General features: G+C 36.4%; 1 protein-coding gene across 3 annotated transcripts in view; it reads right to left on the bottom strand.

The window, feature by feature from the left end:
• PRKD3 (protein kinase D3) overlaps positions 1-17,065 on the bottom strand; it is a 78,415-nt gene that overhangs the window by 35,834 nt on the left and 25,516 nt on the right. For all 3 annotated transcript variants that reach the window (XM_030857910.2, XM_030857911.3, XM_060309711.2), the window contains 3 exons: positions 3,314-3,452; positions 1,649-1,780; positions 683-840 (listed from right to left, as the gene is read on the bottom strand). In XM_030857910.2, the coding sequence (XP_030713770.1) occupies positions 683-840; positions 1,649-1,780; positions 3,314-3,452 (429 nt within the window). The remainder of the gene's footprint in view (positions 1-682; positions 841-1,648; positions 1,781-3,313; positions 3,453-17,065) is intronic.

Genomic DNA, 17,065 nt, shown 5'->3' with positions numbered 1-17,065 from the left:
GGATCAGTGATCAGTGGTGTCACTCAAACACTCATTCATTTATGAGTGAGTACCCAGAAGTACAAGGTATGGTGCTGGGCATGATGGGGCAAACAAAGTCGTGAATATTGTCCTCTCTAAATAGATCATAAGCTACAAACACTATGATATTAAGGTAGAATGCTATACACACCATTAGGGAGATTTGAAAAGTGCTATGTCATTCAGAAAAGTAACATCTAGGTAAAGGGGAATCAGGTAAGGTAGCTGCTGAGCTAGGTCTGGAAAAAAGCATGTAGGATAGATACCAAAAAGAGCAAATGTAGGGGGGAAAGGGTGTGTTCAAGGAATGATGAATATTACAGACTGTCGGAAACATAGAATATATAAAGGTGTCCTAGTGGGGAGTAATCTAATCAGAATTGTTGTATATTAAGCTGTAGTGAAGTGTGGAGACCAGGAGTCGGGATACTGGTTAGGAGGTTGATCTTATGGTCCAAGTGATAAGGTTATCACAAAGTATACAAAATGCAATTCATGACTATTGGTAAGCCCTGTCTACAGTAATACGTTTTAAGTTTCTTAAGTGTAGGAATGTTACTATTTTTCAGTATATAACTTATGTTTTAAGATGATGTTATATATCCTGCAGAAACGTAAGGAGTAAGTAGTAAAATGCCCTCTATTACCTTAGAATACATACCTCTTCAGTGGGAAGGGCTACATATTCAGTCTGCAGGGGTCTTGGAACTGAGAGGCCGGGTCCTGGCAGGGATACATTTGACAGACGTCTCTTTCTTACACCACTACAGTTATTTGGAATCTTGAAGGCACATCGTTTATGGTAATTTAATCCACAGCCTAAACATATTTTAAAAGGTTAAAAAAAAATTTTTTAACTTTACTATATAAGTGTGTACATAAAAAAATAGGTGCTTCCTTTATTTATTTTCTCTGGCAGCAATAGTTATCCTAATGAAGAACCCAGATGACAAGCTAAGAAGAATAGGAAACGTGTAGAAAGGTTATTTAGAAAGGTTAAGTTGGCTAAAGCAGTGGTTTCTTCAAGTGTGCTCCTCAAGGCAGCACCTGAGAATTTGTTAGAAATCTAAATTACTGGGCTCCACCACAGACCTACTGAATCAAAAACTTTGGGGATGGGGCCTAGCAAAGTATGTTTCAACAAGTCCTCAAGGTGATTCTGATACACGACAGAGTTTGAGAACCTCTGGCTTAAAGAACTTCAGCAAACTGTAGACTGTGTACCAAATTACTCCTATGACATGTGAAAATTATATTAAATTCAAATTCCAGTGTTCATAAATAATTTTATTGGAACAAAGCATACTCATTTGTTTATAACCTGTCTATGGCTATTTTCATGCTATCAATACAACAGCAAAGTGAAGTCATTGTAAAGAGACCACATGGCCAGCAAAATTTAAAATATGTACTCTCTGGCCCTTTACAGAAAATATTTATTGACTAATCAGAAATGTGCACCCGCATCCCACCCCCTGGTAATTCTAATACAGGATAACCATACCTCTCCAATTCTAAACCTTGGGTACTACCTAGTCACTACCAATGATCTTGTTTTTTCATTGATGATTACTGAACGCAAATGTGAAATCCTATTTCAAATGAAACAAAAATTTAGAACACATACCTTCACATTTCAGTCCCTGACGTACCAATCCCCAGAGCATCTCACCACAGTAATCACAAAAAGTAGGAGCTTTGTAAGAATGTACATAGAGAGTATGTGGACGAATCTGAAAGTCTTCTACTGTGGCCAAAGCTTTTAAAAAAGAAAAATATTCAAATAAACCCGGTACTTGTAATTGTGATGAGATTAAGAACATTGACCATATTCATTTGTCAAAGTACACAGAATCTTTTTTTCTGAAAGTTTCATCTGACCATAAAAATAAATTATTTTCAGCAGCTAATATTGTGGTTTTCAAACTCTATTTTAGGAACTTCACCAAATTCAAATAATTTGAGCTCCAAAAGTAGGTCTATAGGTAGGTATTTTGACCTCCAAAAGCATTTTCTCGGAGTGGTAACATTGCAAATAATTGTCAAGATTTATTTTAGCTAGTTAAAACTATTTAACTTATAATGTACTGGGAAATAGAACACTAAAGTTAAAAAAAAATTGCAGAACTTAACATTAAGTTATAGCAATGTTTCTGTGGGAAACACACTCAGTTCTAATTTAGGATCCCAGGATACACTCTGTTCTCCAGAGTCCTAGTGGTTAGGATAAAGAGACTCTTCTCCCCTTTGTGGGCAAGCCAACAGCAGCAGACGCAACCACCATCAGACATCCTCTCAACACTACCTGCAAGTCATTAGTGGATATCCCCGTGGCCTGATGTAGGGTCCAGGGCAAGAGAGGAATAGATGTGAGCATGACCTCCAGGGAGGACCGGGAGTGAAGCCCCTCTGGAGTGAAAAGAAAGACAAGGATTGCGATGTGTATAGAATTTGGGGTTGTGGCAGAGAAGATGAATGGGAAGGATAAGAGACTAATAAGGAAAGGTGATAGTCAGAGAGGATCTCAAGAACAAGCTGCAAATATGAATTTGGGAAGAGGAAAAAAAATGGTGGCAGGACTCTGGACTCTTGACTGGCTTTTCTTCCTTTCTTTCTCTTCCATTTCTTTCCTTTCCTCCCTCCCCTTCTCCTCTCTTCCTCCCTCTTTCCTTTGCTGCCAAACAAGAAGTTTTGCAGGCCTACTATATATATTCTTTGTTCCTTTACACTTCTCACTAACAATCCTGCCCACTTGTTGGATGAGATAATAGCAGGAGCTAAAGACAATGGATGGCAAGAATGGGTGAGAGAGGAAAGGAGAGAATAAGAAAATGTCCACAGAGAACAAAAAGAGAAGGAGCATTATTTAAGTCATGGAATCAACCAGTATTGCAGTTTCCTCTTCTAAATCTTCATTATTTCTCCTTTTTTTCTCATTTTCTTTTCTGAACCCTAATTCTCTTCTATGCTCTTCAAAGAAACGGGGAAAGGGACCAGAATTTCAGTGTAATTGTTTTATTTCTTTGACTCAAGAGATGAACATATTCCTCTTCTGGTTCAACTGATAATTCCCTTAGCTTAGTAACACTCAAATAAGTAATTCAGGGCTTATTTTCCTACTTTCTCATCTGTGATATAACCTTCCTGAAAGTAAAAATCACATAGTAACCATTATTACAGATGAAAGAAGTAAGCAACTGTAGTACAAAGTATAATTGAACACAGCATTTAGTTAAATGCAAAAAATAAGGCTCGTTGAAAAGAAAGGCAACAAAATAAACTATTTACTTACCTGAAAGAACAACTTCTACTAGGTCTCCTTCATGTATTTCTTCTGCTGAGGTAATCAGCTGCAAAATATTTTCTGAGTTCATGTCATGGCGAAAGAGAAGAATTTTGTCATACATGCCAAAGAATCCACACTCTGGAAACTGCAGGAAAATGGTCCTATATCAGTATACCTACAGCTTTCTAATTTTATAAGTAAATGTTTCAACCTTATAAAATAATTTTAAATGTAGTTTTTAGCCTAACACTATTTGCTAACAATTCTATTAATATCCAAAAAGATCAACCATGTGCATCCTGGTTAATTCTCAAGTTCAAAAATATAAAAGTAAGCAATATAAATAATCGTTGATTATCTTAAAACATGTGTTTCTTAGAAGTACAGAATTTCTTTATTCAGTTACTGATGGAGAATACAATCTTGAACTTAGTGCTTCTCTTACAAAGCCTGAAAGATAAGCAGTCTTTCCTGTCCTCTAGAACTGAGCTTCCCATACAGTTAGCTACCAGCCACATGCAGTTATTTAAATTGAATTAAAGTTAAATAAAATTAAAAGTTTAGTTCCTCAGTCACTCTAGCCACATTCCATGTGCTCAATCACCACCTCAGCTACTGGCTACCATTCTGGACAGTGGAGATACAGAACACTTCCATCATCACAGTAAATTCTATTGAATAGTGCTGGTAGAAGATCAATAATTCCCAAACTACAGTCACAGGAGTACCAATTCCTACATTTCTGCCAAATGGACCTATAATTCCTAGCATTTATCTAATATTTTCTTTAATATACTCACTGTAATTACAAATACATGATTCTTTATGGTAGCTTTCTTTTCAAAAAATCTTTGCCCAGAGCAGGACTTACAGATCTGTTGACATATGCCCTTTGTGTAAATATTTCAAGGCTTCTACATTTTGTGACTACATTACTGAGACACTTTGGGGATTAGTATACCAAGGACTAAAATATGAAGGTGTGAGTCTAAAATGTTTTATAGTTACTAAAGTTGTTTAAGAGACAACTTTAAGTACTTGCCTTACAAAATAACTTTAATTTTTAAAACAATTTTTAAAAAGACCATTTTCTAAACTATCAGTACCTTGCAAAATGCTGCTGCAGACAGTTCTAATTTCTTTAGCTGTTTTCAAAACTGTATACTCACTGATTTATTTTGACTCCTCACAGAATATCCTTTAATGCACTATACAGTATGTCACTGTCCTGCACTGAACAGCCTGATATATATCTGTCACACGAAACTGTAAACGCATTTTTGCAGGGATGTTGCTGAGGATGGTTCACCTACTTCATATAGTAGCCCTTCTTTGTGAGGGCCCATAAAAGAAATTTCTCTGGTTGGTTTTATAATATGAACAATTTGATCATGTAACTAATCATGTTTTCTTGTTTACTTTGCCCACTGCAAAACGCCAAGCCTAATTTGTAGCCTAATTCTAACATTAGTCTAGGATCTTATGGCATATGTTTTAGGTGCAGATACCAACCTAGCTTCATCTTATTTTGTGACCTTAATTTTCCCATTAAAAATTCTTACATGTATCTCTAAAAGAGTCTCAATTTTTTGGGAAAAAGTTGAATTTTTAAGAATTGAAAATAATGACTTAATTAGAAATTTTAAAGTTTATTTGCATTTTAAAAAACCTACCGAGTAAATAATGAAAAAGTGCAGAAATATTTAGATTTTTTATAATGCTCATTCTCTTTTCAAATATTTGAGTTACCAACATTTTATAAAACCTCATAATATGCTTTAAACATATCTCTAACAGCTTAAAAATTTTCCTTTGAAAAGAGTAAAAATATAGAATCAAAATTATTTTCATTAAATTTTAATTTAAAATTGAAATGTTATTAAGTTTGATTTAGTTATTATTAAATTAGAAAACATCTAATGGGAAGTAAAACATCCCCATAACTTAGCTGCAATAATTCTTAAGGATTAATAAAAAGGATTTCACATTCTATCTTTACAAAATCTCTAACAAAATATTTGTATGAATAAACCTCATTTAAAAAATTCACTTTTTAAAAAATTCACATCCCCAAGTGTAAGGCCCTATGGTTTGTAAAGGTAAGACAGTCAACCTTTGCCTTCCAGTCTTTGCTTACAATCTAGTAAAAAGAGAAATAAAACAAATATATAATATGATAAGAGAAATGCCAAGAATGAAAAATAAAATTCTAGAAGAGGGAATAAAAACTTTAACTGGGAATGTAGACAATCACTTCAACAGTGATATTTGAGCAGAATCATAAAGAGAAGCAAGGTTTCCATGGGTAGAAAGTGAAAGTGAAAGGGTCATCATTGAGAAAGTACAAGGTAAATGAGAGAAGGTAAGTCAGTGGACCCATACGATTGGAGAATGAAGTGGGTGGGTAGAAAGAAGGCAAAAAAGTACACAGGAGCCCAACAGGGACCATACAAACAGAGAAGCCTGGAATCAACAGAGCTGGGTCCAAGCTTTGCAACCTACCAACTACAGCACCTTACATAAGCTGCTTAACCTCTCAACGATCAACAGGAATATTAACTTTAAATGGTTCTTATCAAAATTAAATTACTTGATGTTTATAAAAAACTAACCACTATGATCAACAAACACTAGTGGTTTATATTATTCTATATCCAAAGGGGGAGAGACAAGGGGTTCCAGAGCAAGGCAGTAACATGATCAAATCTGTATTTTAAAGGGATAATGCTGATAGCACTGTGTAGCAGGAACTGGAACAAGAAGAGACAGAGCAAGCTCCTAAATAGAAGGCAGAAGCTATCGGTCAGGAAAGAGGTATCAGGGTCTGGATTTTACCGTAAGAAGATGGAAAGCAAGACAACAAGGAACACTGCCCTCTAGAAACTACTTCTGGTAAATTATATGGATCACTTATACTGTTTTGACCAAACTAAAAGTCCTCATAACTAAATAACTAAATAAACACATCAATGAGAGAGGAAAAATATTAAAATAAAAAATTTATGTCTTAGAAAAAATACAGATAAAATAATCTTGATAAACACATGACCCAATGAAGTCATATTAGCATTATTAAGAGACTAAAGAGCAAACAAAAAGAATTATAGGGAGTATTAAGAATATTTATTTAAAATAAGCATTTGTGTACCAAGCTGGGAAGTCTTCAGTGATGATAAGGAATAAAGTAACTTTCTAGCAAATGTTTACACACTATATTCATCTATATAATTGAGAAATTACAGAATTCCAAGGGGGAGGAAATGTAATAACTAGCCTGTGAAAAAGAGATTTCTGCTATTCATAATTATGATCTACAGGTGTGTTTAGCAGGATATTTAGGAATTCTCTGAAAACAAAGGTCCCCACAAAATGAAGTAAAAGAAAATGTGGCCTGAAGAAAAGCCAGAGAGAATATTAAATATTGTCACTGAACATCAGGAAACACTGGGGCCAACCTTTAAAAATATTATGAATCTTGAGGCATGAGTATATTAAACATTTAAAAAGAAGAAAACAAGGAAATAAAACATAAACACACATTTTAAAAAACCTAAACAACTGTACTGAGGAAAAACCCCACAAAAAAATGAAAAATAAAACCCTGTTAATAATTATTTGAATATATAGGGATTGACTGTTCATGATTTTTAAAAATTCAGAAATTGGTTTTCAAGCAAGAGAACCATTTCCTAAGACAATGTCTCACCTTTGGTCACACACTGGAATCATCCATGGAGCTTAAAATCACATCTGGTATTTTCATCCCAAGCATCTTTACCATAGACCTCTCTTTGCAGCAATCATTTTTGCCACATAACTAATTGGCCATAAGGCAATTTTGCCATCAAAGATAAAATAACTGGTTGACAGTTTGGTTTCAAAGTTCATTAGCATTTCTTTTTTTTTTAACTCCTTTATTGGAGTATAATTGCTTTACAGCCGTGTGTTAGTTTCTGCTTTATAACAAAGTGAATCAGTTATACATATACATATGTTCCCATATCTCTTCCCTCTTGCATCTCCCTCCCTCCCACCCTCCCTATCCCACCCCTCTAGGTGGTCACAAAGCACCAACCTAATCTCCCTGTGCTATGTGGCTGCTTCCCACTAGCTATCCATTTTAAGTTTGGTAGTGTATATATGTCCATGCCACTCTCTCACTTTGTCACAGCTTACCCTTCCCTCCCCCATATCCTCAAGTCCATTCTCTAGTAGGTCTGTGTCTTTCTTCCCGTCTTGCCCCTAGGTTCTTCATGACCTTTTTTTTTTTCCTTAGATTCCATATATATGTGTTAGCATACGGTATTTGTTTTTCTCTTTCTGATTTACTTCACTCTGTATGACAGACTAGCATTTCTTCTAGTTAGCAACATTATTGATTGCTTTATTGAGCTGACGAATGAGGATGAAGAGTTGCACCAAGAGTTGGTTTCTTATTTTAAAATACACTACACATTGGAGGAGAAAGAGGCCGAGGGCCTTAAAGGTGCAGAGTTGATCCCACATTTCTCATACAATTTTGCAATGTCTACCAACAGACATGTGATAGAAACAATGCAGAAGGCTTTCACAACACAATACAAAGCTCAGTTACAAATATGCAACCTAGTATTTGGAAACTGATACCTCTCTTAATGAAGGAAGAAATTTTAATGAAAAAGTGGAATGATGAACAAGAAGAGGAATGAATAAGCAAAAAATTGTGTACGGTAGAACAATGTGTGCACTAGGAGTGCTGACCCCTATGCAATCAAAAATCCATGTATAACTTGACAGTTGGCCTCTGTTCTGCAGTTCTGCACCCAGATTCAACTGACCATAATCATGTACTACTGTAGTATATATGAACAAAACACTTGAACGTTTGTAACAAAAATGACTGCAGCAAAGTTGCTTAGGGAAAGTATCTAGAACGCTTAAAACAAAAGATGCTCAGCCTCTCTTCCCAGGATTATGGTTAAGCTCTGGGGAACAGGACATGGACATCTGAATTTTTTTTTTTTTTTTGGCGGTACACAGGCCCCTCACTGTTGTGGCCTCTCCCGTCGCAGAGCACAGGCTCCGGACGCGCAGGCTCAGCGGCCATGGCTCACGGGCCCAGCCGCACCGCGGCATGTGGGATCTTCCTGGACCGGGGCACGAACCCGCGTCCCCTGCATCAGCAGGCGGACTCTCAACCACTGTGCCACCAGGGAAGCCCCTGGACATCTGAATTTTAAATTTACTTTTATATTACTCAGTGTATTTATTATATATACTCTTTTAAAAAAATAGACTTTTAATAGTTTGAGTTATAGAAAAATTGAGACAATAGTACAGTGAGTTTCCATACACTCCATACCCAATTTCCCCTATTATTAACATTTTCACTATGGTACATTTGTTATACTTAATGAACTAATATTGATACATTATCATTAACTGAAGTCCTTAGTTTTTTTTTTTACCCAATGTCTTTTTCTTGTCCCAGGATCCCATTTAGGATACCATATTTCCTTTAATCATTGTATCTTCTTAGGCCCCTTTTGGCCGTGACAGTTTCTCTGATTTTGCAGGGTTTTGAGCACCCTGACTGTTTTGAGGAGTACTACTGTTCAGGTGTTTCATCAGATGCCCCATTATTGGAATTTTTCTCATTATTAGACTGGAGTTACGGGTTTGGGGGAAGAAGACCTCAGAGGTAAGGTGCCATTCTCAACATATCATCATATCAAGCGTACCTACCATCAACATCATTTATAACCACTGATGTAGACATTCATGATCTGGCTGAGGTTATGTTTGTCAGGTTTCCCCACTGGAAAGCTATTTCCCCCTCCCACCAATACCTACTCTTTAGAAGTAAGTCACTATGCACATCCCACACTTAAGAAATGACAATTTACGTTCCCTGTCCTTCAAGGCAGAGTATCTATATAAATTATTTGGAATTCTTCTGTATTGGAGATTTTTCTATTTCTTACCATTTATTTATTCATCCAAATGTAGTTTATATATATATATATATATATCAGTATGGACTCATGGATAATTATTTTATACTTTGGGATATAATATATACTCTTTTAGAATATAATTTTATTTATTTTTTAGTAGGCAATTTATTCACATGGTTCAAAATTTTAAAAGTACAAGAGTAGAGGGACTTCCCTGGTGCCACATGATTAAGAACCCGCCTGCTAAAGCAGGGGACACGGGTTTGATCCCTGGTCCGGGAAGATCCAACTAAGCCCGCAAGCCACAACTATTGAGCCTGCGCTCTAGAGCCCGCAAGCCACAACTACTGAAGCCCGCACACCTAGAGACCGTGCTCTCTAACAAGAGAAGCCACAGCAATGAGAAGCCCACATACTGCAACAAAGAGTAGCCCCCGCTCGCCGTCAACTAGAGAAAGCCCTCATGCAGCAACAAAGACCCAACACAGCCAAAAATAAATAAATAAATTTATTTTTTTTAAAAAAAGGACAAGAGTAGAGTTCAAAATCTATGCCCTAGTTGCCCAGTGATCTCTGCCATAGTCAACAATATTGCCAGTTTTCTCAGTATCCTTCTGAACGTATTTTATACCTAGATAGTAGACATGGACATACCTTTTCCTCATTTTACACAAATGGTGGCATACTATAAACAGTGTTGTGCCTTGTTTTCTTTTCCACTTAGCAATATATTTTAGAGATCATTCCATAACAATATACAAAGAACGTTTTTATTCGTTTTTTTAACAGCTGCATAGTTTTATTTTACCAGTTCCCTACTGATAGGATATGGGTTGAGGAGTAGAACTAAAACCAAACAATCTTGAGTTCAAATCCTGATCCATTTCACTTACTAACTATACAAGCTTGGCTTATTTAACTTCAGTTTCTCCATTTGTAAAATAGTACCTACTTTGTAAGGTTGTCATGAAAATTAAATAAGTGAATATGTGTAAACAGCTTAGAACTCCTGATATGTTCTGAGTGCCACATGAATTGAAGCTACTATTTCGAATCTTGTTATTACAAACAATACCCAGTGTATAATCTTATATACACATTTTTTTCCATCTTTTGAGTATATGGGTAGGATATTTCCTAGAAGCAGATTTGCTAGGTTAAAGAACATGCATATTTGACATTTTTAGACATTGCCAAAATGCTCTTTACAGAGGCTATACCAATTTATAAGTAATATAATAAGAATCCATGTTTTTTTTTTGTTTCTCTTTGTGGTTGTTCACTGTCCTTTGTCTCAAGGCATTTTTAAATTTCCTCTTTGGTTTCATTGTTGACCCATTGGTTTTTTAGTAGCATGTTGTTTAGTCTACATGTAATCGTTGAAATGGAGACTAAACAACATGCTACTAAAAAACCAATGGATCGGGCTTCCCTGGTGGCACAGTGGTTGACAGTCAGCCTGCCGATGCAGGGGACGTGGGTTCGAGCCCTGGCCCGGGAAGATCCCACATACCGCGGAGAGGCTGGGCCCATGAGCCATGGCTGCTGAGCCTGTGCGTCCAGAGCCTATGCTCCGCCAACGGGAGAGGCCACAACAGTGAGAGGCCCACGTACCGCAAAAAAAAAAAAAAAAGAAAGAAAAACAACAATGAAAACACAACCATATAGTATCTATGGGATGCAGCAAAAGCAGAGGGAAGTTCATACCAATACAGGCCTTCCTCAAAGAACAAGAAAAATCCCAATTAAACAACCTAATCTTCCACCTAAAAGAACTAGAAAAAGAAGAACAAAGAAAACCTAAGGTCAGCAGAAGGAAGTAATAAAGATCAGAGAAAAAATAAATAAAATAGAGATTAAAACAAAACAATAGAGAAATCAATAAAACCAACAGCTAGTTTTTTGAAAGGATAACAAAACTGACAAACCTCTGGCCAAGTTCACCAAGAGAGGACCCAAATAAGCAAAATAAGAAATGAAAGAGGAGAAATAACAACCAATACCACAGAAATACAAAATACCGTAAGAAAATATTATGAACACTTATATGCCAGAAAAATGGACAAGCTATAAGTAATGGACAAGTTTCTAGAATCATACAGCCTGCCAAAACTGAATCAAGAAGAAACAGATAATTTGAACAAACTGATCACTAGAAATGAAATGGAATCTATAATTGAAAAAACTCCCTGCAAACAAAAGTCCAGGACCAGATGGCTTCACCGGGGAATTCTACTAAACATACGAAGAAGAACTTATACCGATCCTTCTCAAACTCTTCCAAAAGACTGAAGAGGAGGGAACACTCCCAAAGTCATTCTATGAAGCCATCATCACCCTGATACCAAAACCAGACAAAGACACTACCAAAAAAGAAAATTACAGGCCAATATCTTTGATGAACATAGATGCAAAAATCCTCAACAAAATATTAGCAAACCGAATCCAACAACACAGAAAAAGGATCATACACCATGATCAAGCTGGATTCATTCCAGGGTCACAAAGATGCTTCAAATCTATCAATGTGATACACCACATCACCAAAGCAGAGACAAAAATCACATGATCATCTCAATAAATGCAGAATAAGCATTTGATAAAATTCCACATAATTTATGACAAAAACTCTTGCCAAAGTGGATATAGAGGGAACATATTTCAACAAAATACAAGCCATTTTTGACAAACTCACGGCCAACATAATACTAAATGATGAAAAGCTGACAGCCTTCTCACTAAAACCTGGAACAAGACAAGATACCCACTCTCACCACTTCTGTTCAACACAACACTGGTAGTCCTAGCCACAGCAATCAGACAAGAAAAATAAAAGGTACCCAAATCAGAAGGGAAGAGGTAAAACTGTCATTATATGGAGATGACATGATACTTTATATAGAACACCCTAAAGACTCCACACAAAAACTAGTAGAACTGATAAGTAAATGCAGCAAGGTAGCAGGATACAAGATTAATATACAGAAATCTGTTATATTTCTTTACACTAACAATGAGGTATCAGAAAGTAAAAAAAAAAAAAAAAAAAAATCCCATTTCAAATTGCATCAAAAAAAAAAGGCCAGCCATCAAAGCAAAAAAAAAAAAAAAAAAAAAAAAAACTGCATCAAAACAAACAAAAAAACAAAAAACCACCTAGGAATAACCCTAACCAAGGAGATGAAAGACTTATCTGCTGAGAACTATAAAACATTGATAAATGAAACTGAAGTTGATTCAGGGAAATGGAAAAATATCCCATGCTCTTAGATTGGAAGAATTAATATAGTTAAAATGTCCATAATACCCAAAGCAATCTACAGATTTAATGCAACCCCTATCAAATAACCCATGACATTTTTCACAGAACTAGAACAAATAATCTTAAAATTTATATGGAACCACGAAAGACCCAGAATTGCCAAAGTAATCCTGAGGAGAAAGAACAAAGTTGGAGACATAATCCTTCCAGATTTCAGGCAATACTACAAAGCTACAGTAATCAAAACAGGATGGTATCGGCACAAAAACAAACATATGAATCAGTGGAACAGAATAGAGAGCCCAGAAATAAACCTATGATCAATTAATCTTTGACAAAGGAGGCAAGAATATACAATGGAGAAAACGACAGTGTCTTCAGCAAGTGGTGCTGGGAAAACTGGACAGCGGCATGTAAACCAATACAGTTAGAACACTCCCTCATACCACACACGAAAATAAACTCAAAACGGCTTAAAGACTTAAATATAAGACATTACACCATAAAAATCCTAGAAGAGAAGACAGGCAAAACATTCTCTGACATAAATTGTAACAACATTTTCTTAAGTCATCTATCAAGGCAACAGAAATAAAAACAAAAATAAACAAATAGGACCTAATCAAACGTAAAAGCTTTTGCATAGCAAAGGAAACCATCAACAAAACAACAGACCACCTATGAAATGGGAGAAAGTATTTGCAAACGAAGGGACTGACAAGGGCTTAACGTACAAAATATACAAACAGCTCATACAACCCAATATCAAAAAACAAACAACCCAATCAAGAAATGGGAAGAAGGGCTTCCCTGGTGGCGCAGTGGTTGAGAGTCTGCCTGCCAACGCAGGGGACACAGGTTCAAGCCCTTGTCTGGGAGGATCCCACATGCCGCGGAGCAACTGGGCCCGTGGGCCACAACTACTGAGCCTGCGCATCTGGAGCCTTGCTCCGCAACAAGAGAGGCCGCGATAGTGAGAGGCCCACACACCGTGATGAAGAGTGGCCCCTGCTCGCCGCAACTAGAGAAAGCCCTTGCCCAGAAACGAAGACCCAAAACAGCCAAAAATAAATAAATAAATAAATTTAAAAAAAAAGAAATGGGAAGAAGACCTACATAGACATTTCTTCGAAGCAGACATATAGATACCCAACAGTACATGAAAAGATGCTCAACATCGCTAATTATTGAGCAATGCAAATCAAAACTACAGTGAGGTATCACCTCACACTGGTCAGAATGGCCATCATCAAAAAGTCTACAAATAATAATGCTGGAGAGGGTGTGGAGAAAAGGAACCCTCCTACATTGCTGGTGGGAATGTAAATTGGTGCAGCCACTATGGAGGTTCCTTAAAAAACTAAAAACAGAGTTACCATATGATCCAGCAACCCCACTCCTGGGCATGTATGTGGAAAAAACAAAGCTCTAATTCAAAAAGATACATGCAGCCTAATGTTCATAGCAGCCCTATTTACAACAGCCAAACCTACTGTATAGCACAGGGAACTCTACTCAATATTCTGTAATAACTTATATGGGAAAGAATTTGGAAAAGAATGAATATATATATATATGTATAACTGAATCACTTTGCTGTACAACTGAAACTAACACAACACTGTAAATCAACTATACTCCAATAAAATTAAAAAAAAAAAGTCAAGACATGGAAGCTACCTAAGTGTCTATCAACAGATGAATGGATAAAGAAGATGTGGTTGGTAGATAGATAGATAGACAGACAGGCAGAATGGAATATTACTCAGCCATAAAAAGGAATGAAATAATACCATTTGCAGCAGCATGGATGGACTAAGTGAAGTAAGTCAGACAGAGAAAGACAATATATAATCACTTATATGTGGAATCTAAAAAATAATACAAATGAACTTATTTACAAAACAGAAACAGACTCACAGACACAGAAAACAAACTTACGGTTATCAAAGGGGAAGGGGGGGAGGGATAAATTGGGAGTATGGGATTAACAGATGCACACTACCATATATAAAATAGATGAACAATAGGGATATACTGTATGGCAAAGCGAACTATATTCAATATCTTGTAATAAACTACAATGAAAAGAATTTAAAAAAAAGAAATATAGATACATACATATATATGTATAACCAAATCACTTTGCTGTATACCTGAAACTAACACATTATAAATCAATTATACTAAAAAAAAAAAAAAAAAAAAAAAAAAAAACGGCTTCCCTGGTGGCGCAGTGGTTGAGAGTCTGCCTGCTGATGCAGGGTACACGGGTTCATGCCCCGGTCCGGGAAGATCCCACATGCCGCGAAGCGGCTAGGCCCGTGAGCCATGGCCGCTGAGCCTGCGCGTCCAGAGCCTGTGCTCCACAACGGCAGAGGCCACAACAGTGAGAGGCCCAAGTACCGCAAAAAAAAAAAAAAAAAAAAGTCTGTTTCTTCCACATACTGTTTTACAGTATTATACTAGTCAGCTCAGGCTGCATAACAAAATACCATAGCTGAACAGCTTAAAAACAGAAATTTATTTTCTCATATTGCTGGAGGCTGGAGTTGAACATCAGGGTACCAGCATGGTCAAATTCTAGTTGAGAGCCCTCTTCCTGGCTTGCAGACAGCAGTCTTCTCACTGTGTGCTCAGATGACCTTTCCTCGGAGTATGCACATGGAGGGGGAGAGATACCTCTTTCTCTCTTCCTCTCTTCTTATAAAGCCACCAATCCTACTGGATTAGGACCTCACCCTTACGATCTCATTTAACCTTAATTACCTCCTAAAAGTCCTATTTCCAAATATAGTCACACTGAGGGTTAGGGTTTCAAAATATGAATTGAGAAGGAAGAGGAGCACAGTTCAGTCCATAGCAAGTATATTATCGAACTTGTTGACTTCAGGTAAAAAATGTATTTCAGTATAGAATAAGAAGTGAATAAGAAGTGAAGTTGAGCATTTTTCACATGCTTAAGAGACAGCTATATTTTCTGTAAATTGGCTATTCATATTTGCCTATTTCATGGATTGATGATCTTTAAAACACCAAATCCAACCATTCCTCAGAATGTTTCTCTTTGTGTGGGAGATCCTTAATATGGCCTGAACAACATATCAAAAAACACAAAATCCCTGTATATTTAGCAGTATATATGTTGAATTTCTCAAAATGATCTGATGCTAGTAAAATACCCTATACAGAAAAAGAGAGCTTTTTCAAGATAATGGCTTCTTTTCCTAAGCCAGCCTCCAGCACAGTAAAGAACAAAGGAGAACTTTTTTTCCCCTTTCAGTTGTATAATTTTTTAAGAGGAAGAAATATGTTACCATACTAATGAAAATCAATTCTTGATTACATTGTGAATTTCTATTTTCAATGGGCTTCCTTCTATTAATCATTCCAGAATACAAGTCTTACCTAATAAAATGGTATAATGCTTTCTAAGTACCCTTTTCTCATGAGGGAGGAAAAAAAGCTGCTTGTAATAGGGATCAAGATTAGAAAAGCAGCAGAGGTGGTAACAAGCTCAGTAACTCTCAGCAATTGTCACTGGCTATTTATTTAGCTTATTCCTCTAGGGCAGTAGTTCTCAATTGGGGTGATTTTGCCCTCCAGAAGATACGTGGCTACGTCTTGAGACACTTTCGGTTGTTACAACTTGTGGTACTGATACCTGGTAGGTACAGGCCAGGGATGCTACTAAACATACTACAATGAACACTACATAGAACAAAGAATTCTCTGGCCCAAAATGTTGACAGTGCTGAAGTTGAGAAACACTGCTCTGGGGAAAAACGGGGTCAAGAATATAGAAGGACTGGAAAATGTGGAAGTAAGGTGATAACCTTCTGAAAACTAGACATGCCTATATTTCCTTCCCTAGCCTATTTCAGCCTTGATTAAAAGAAAAGGAAATGAAAGAAACAGTAAAAGAGCTAGCAGGGCAGAAGCAAAAGAGGCCTTTAGTTTGGCCTCTTTCCAAATCCCCCCCCCATCACTGTGCCAATGATTTCTCTTGACTGTGCAAAATGAAGTCTGTTCCCAGTCCATGTGGGAAAGTAACAGAACTTCATAAGTTATCAAATGCTCACCCCTTCCTTATGCACTCACTTTGCCCACTTTAGACTTGTCTGCCTTTGCTTATGCATTAGAGATGGTTTCAAGAATAAAAAACAGATCATCTTATCTTTCTATGCCCATTTTGTGGAAGTTACTTTTTATGGTATTAACTTATACTTATCCTAAGTAAAAAGTTCTAATACTTGCAAATAAAATTCCTTCAAGCAACACTATATTTTGAGTTATTTAATGTGAACAGTTTAAAGTTCACGCCATTAAAATTCTGTCAATAAAATATGTTAGATGAGGTAGGAAGTTTCCAACTTTTTAATTCTACTTGGTCAAATACAATTTTTACATATTAACAAAACAGCTTCAGAATTTAACATTATCTGACATATAACTTATCATTATACACTTTTAAAAAGGGAATATGAGTCTTATTCTAAATGCAATGGAAAACCATTGGACTTTTTTTTTTTAATTTATTTTTGGCTGCTTTGGATCTTC

This window comes from Globicephala melas, chromosome 12 (assembly GCF_963455315.2).
Source record: "Globicephala melas chromosome 12, mGloMel1.2, whole genome shotgun sequence".
Lineage (NCBI taxonomy): Eukaryota > Metazoa > Chordata > Mammalia > Artiodactyla > Delphinidae > Globicephala > Globicephala melas.
This window is presented reverse-complemented; position numbering and strand designations above follow the sequence as displayed.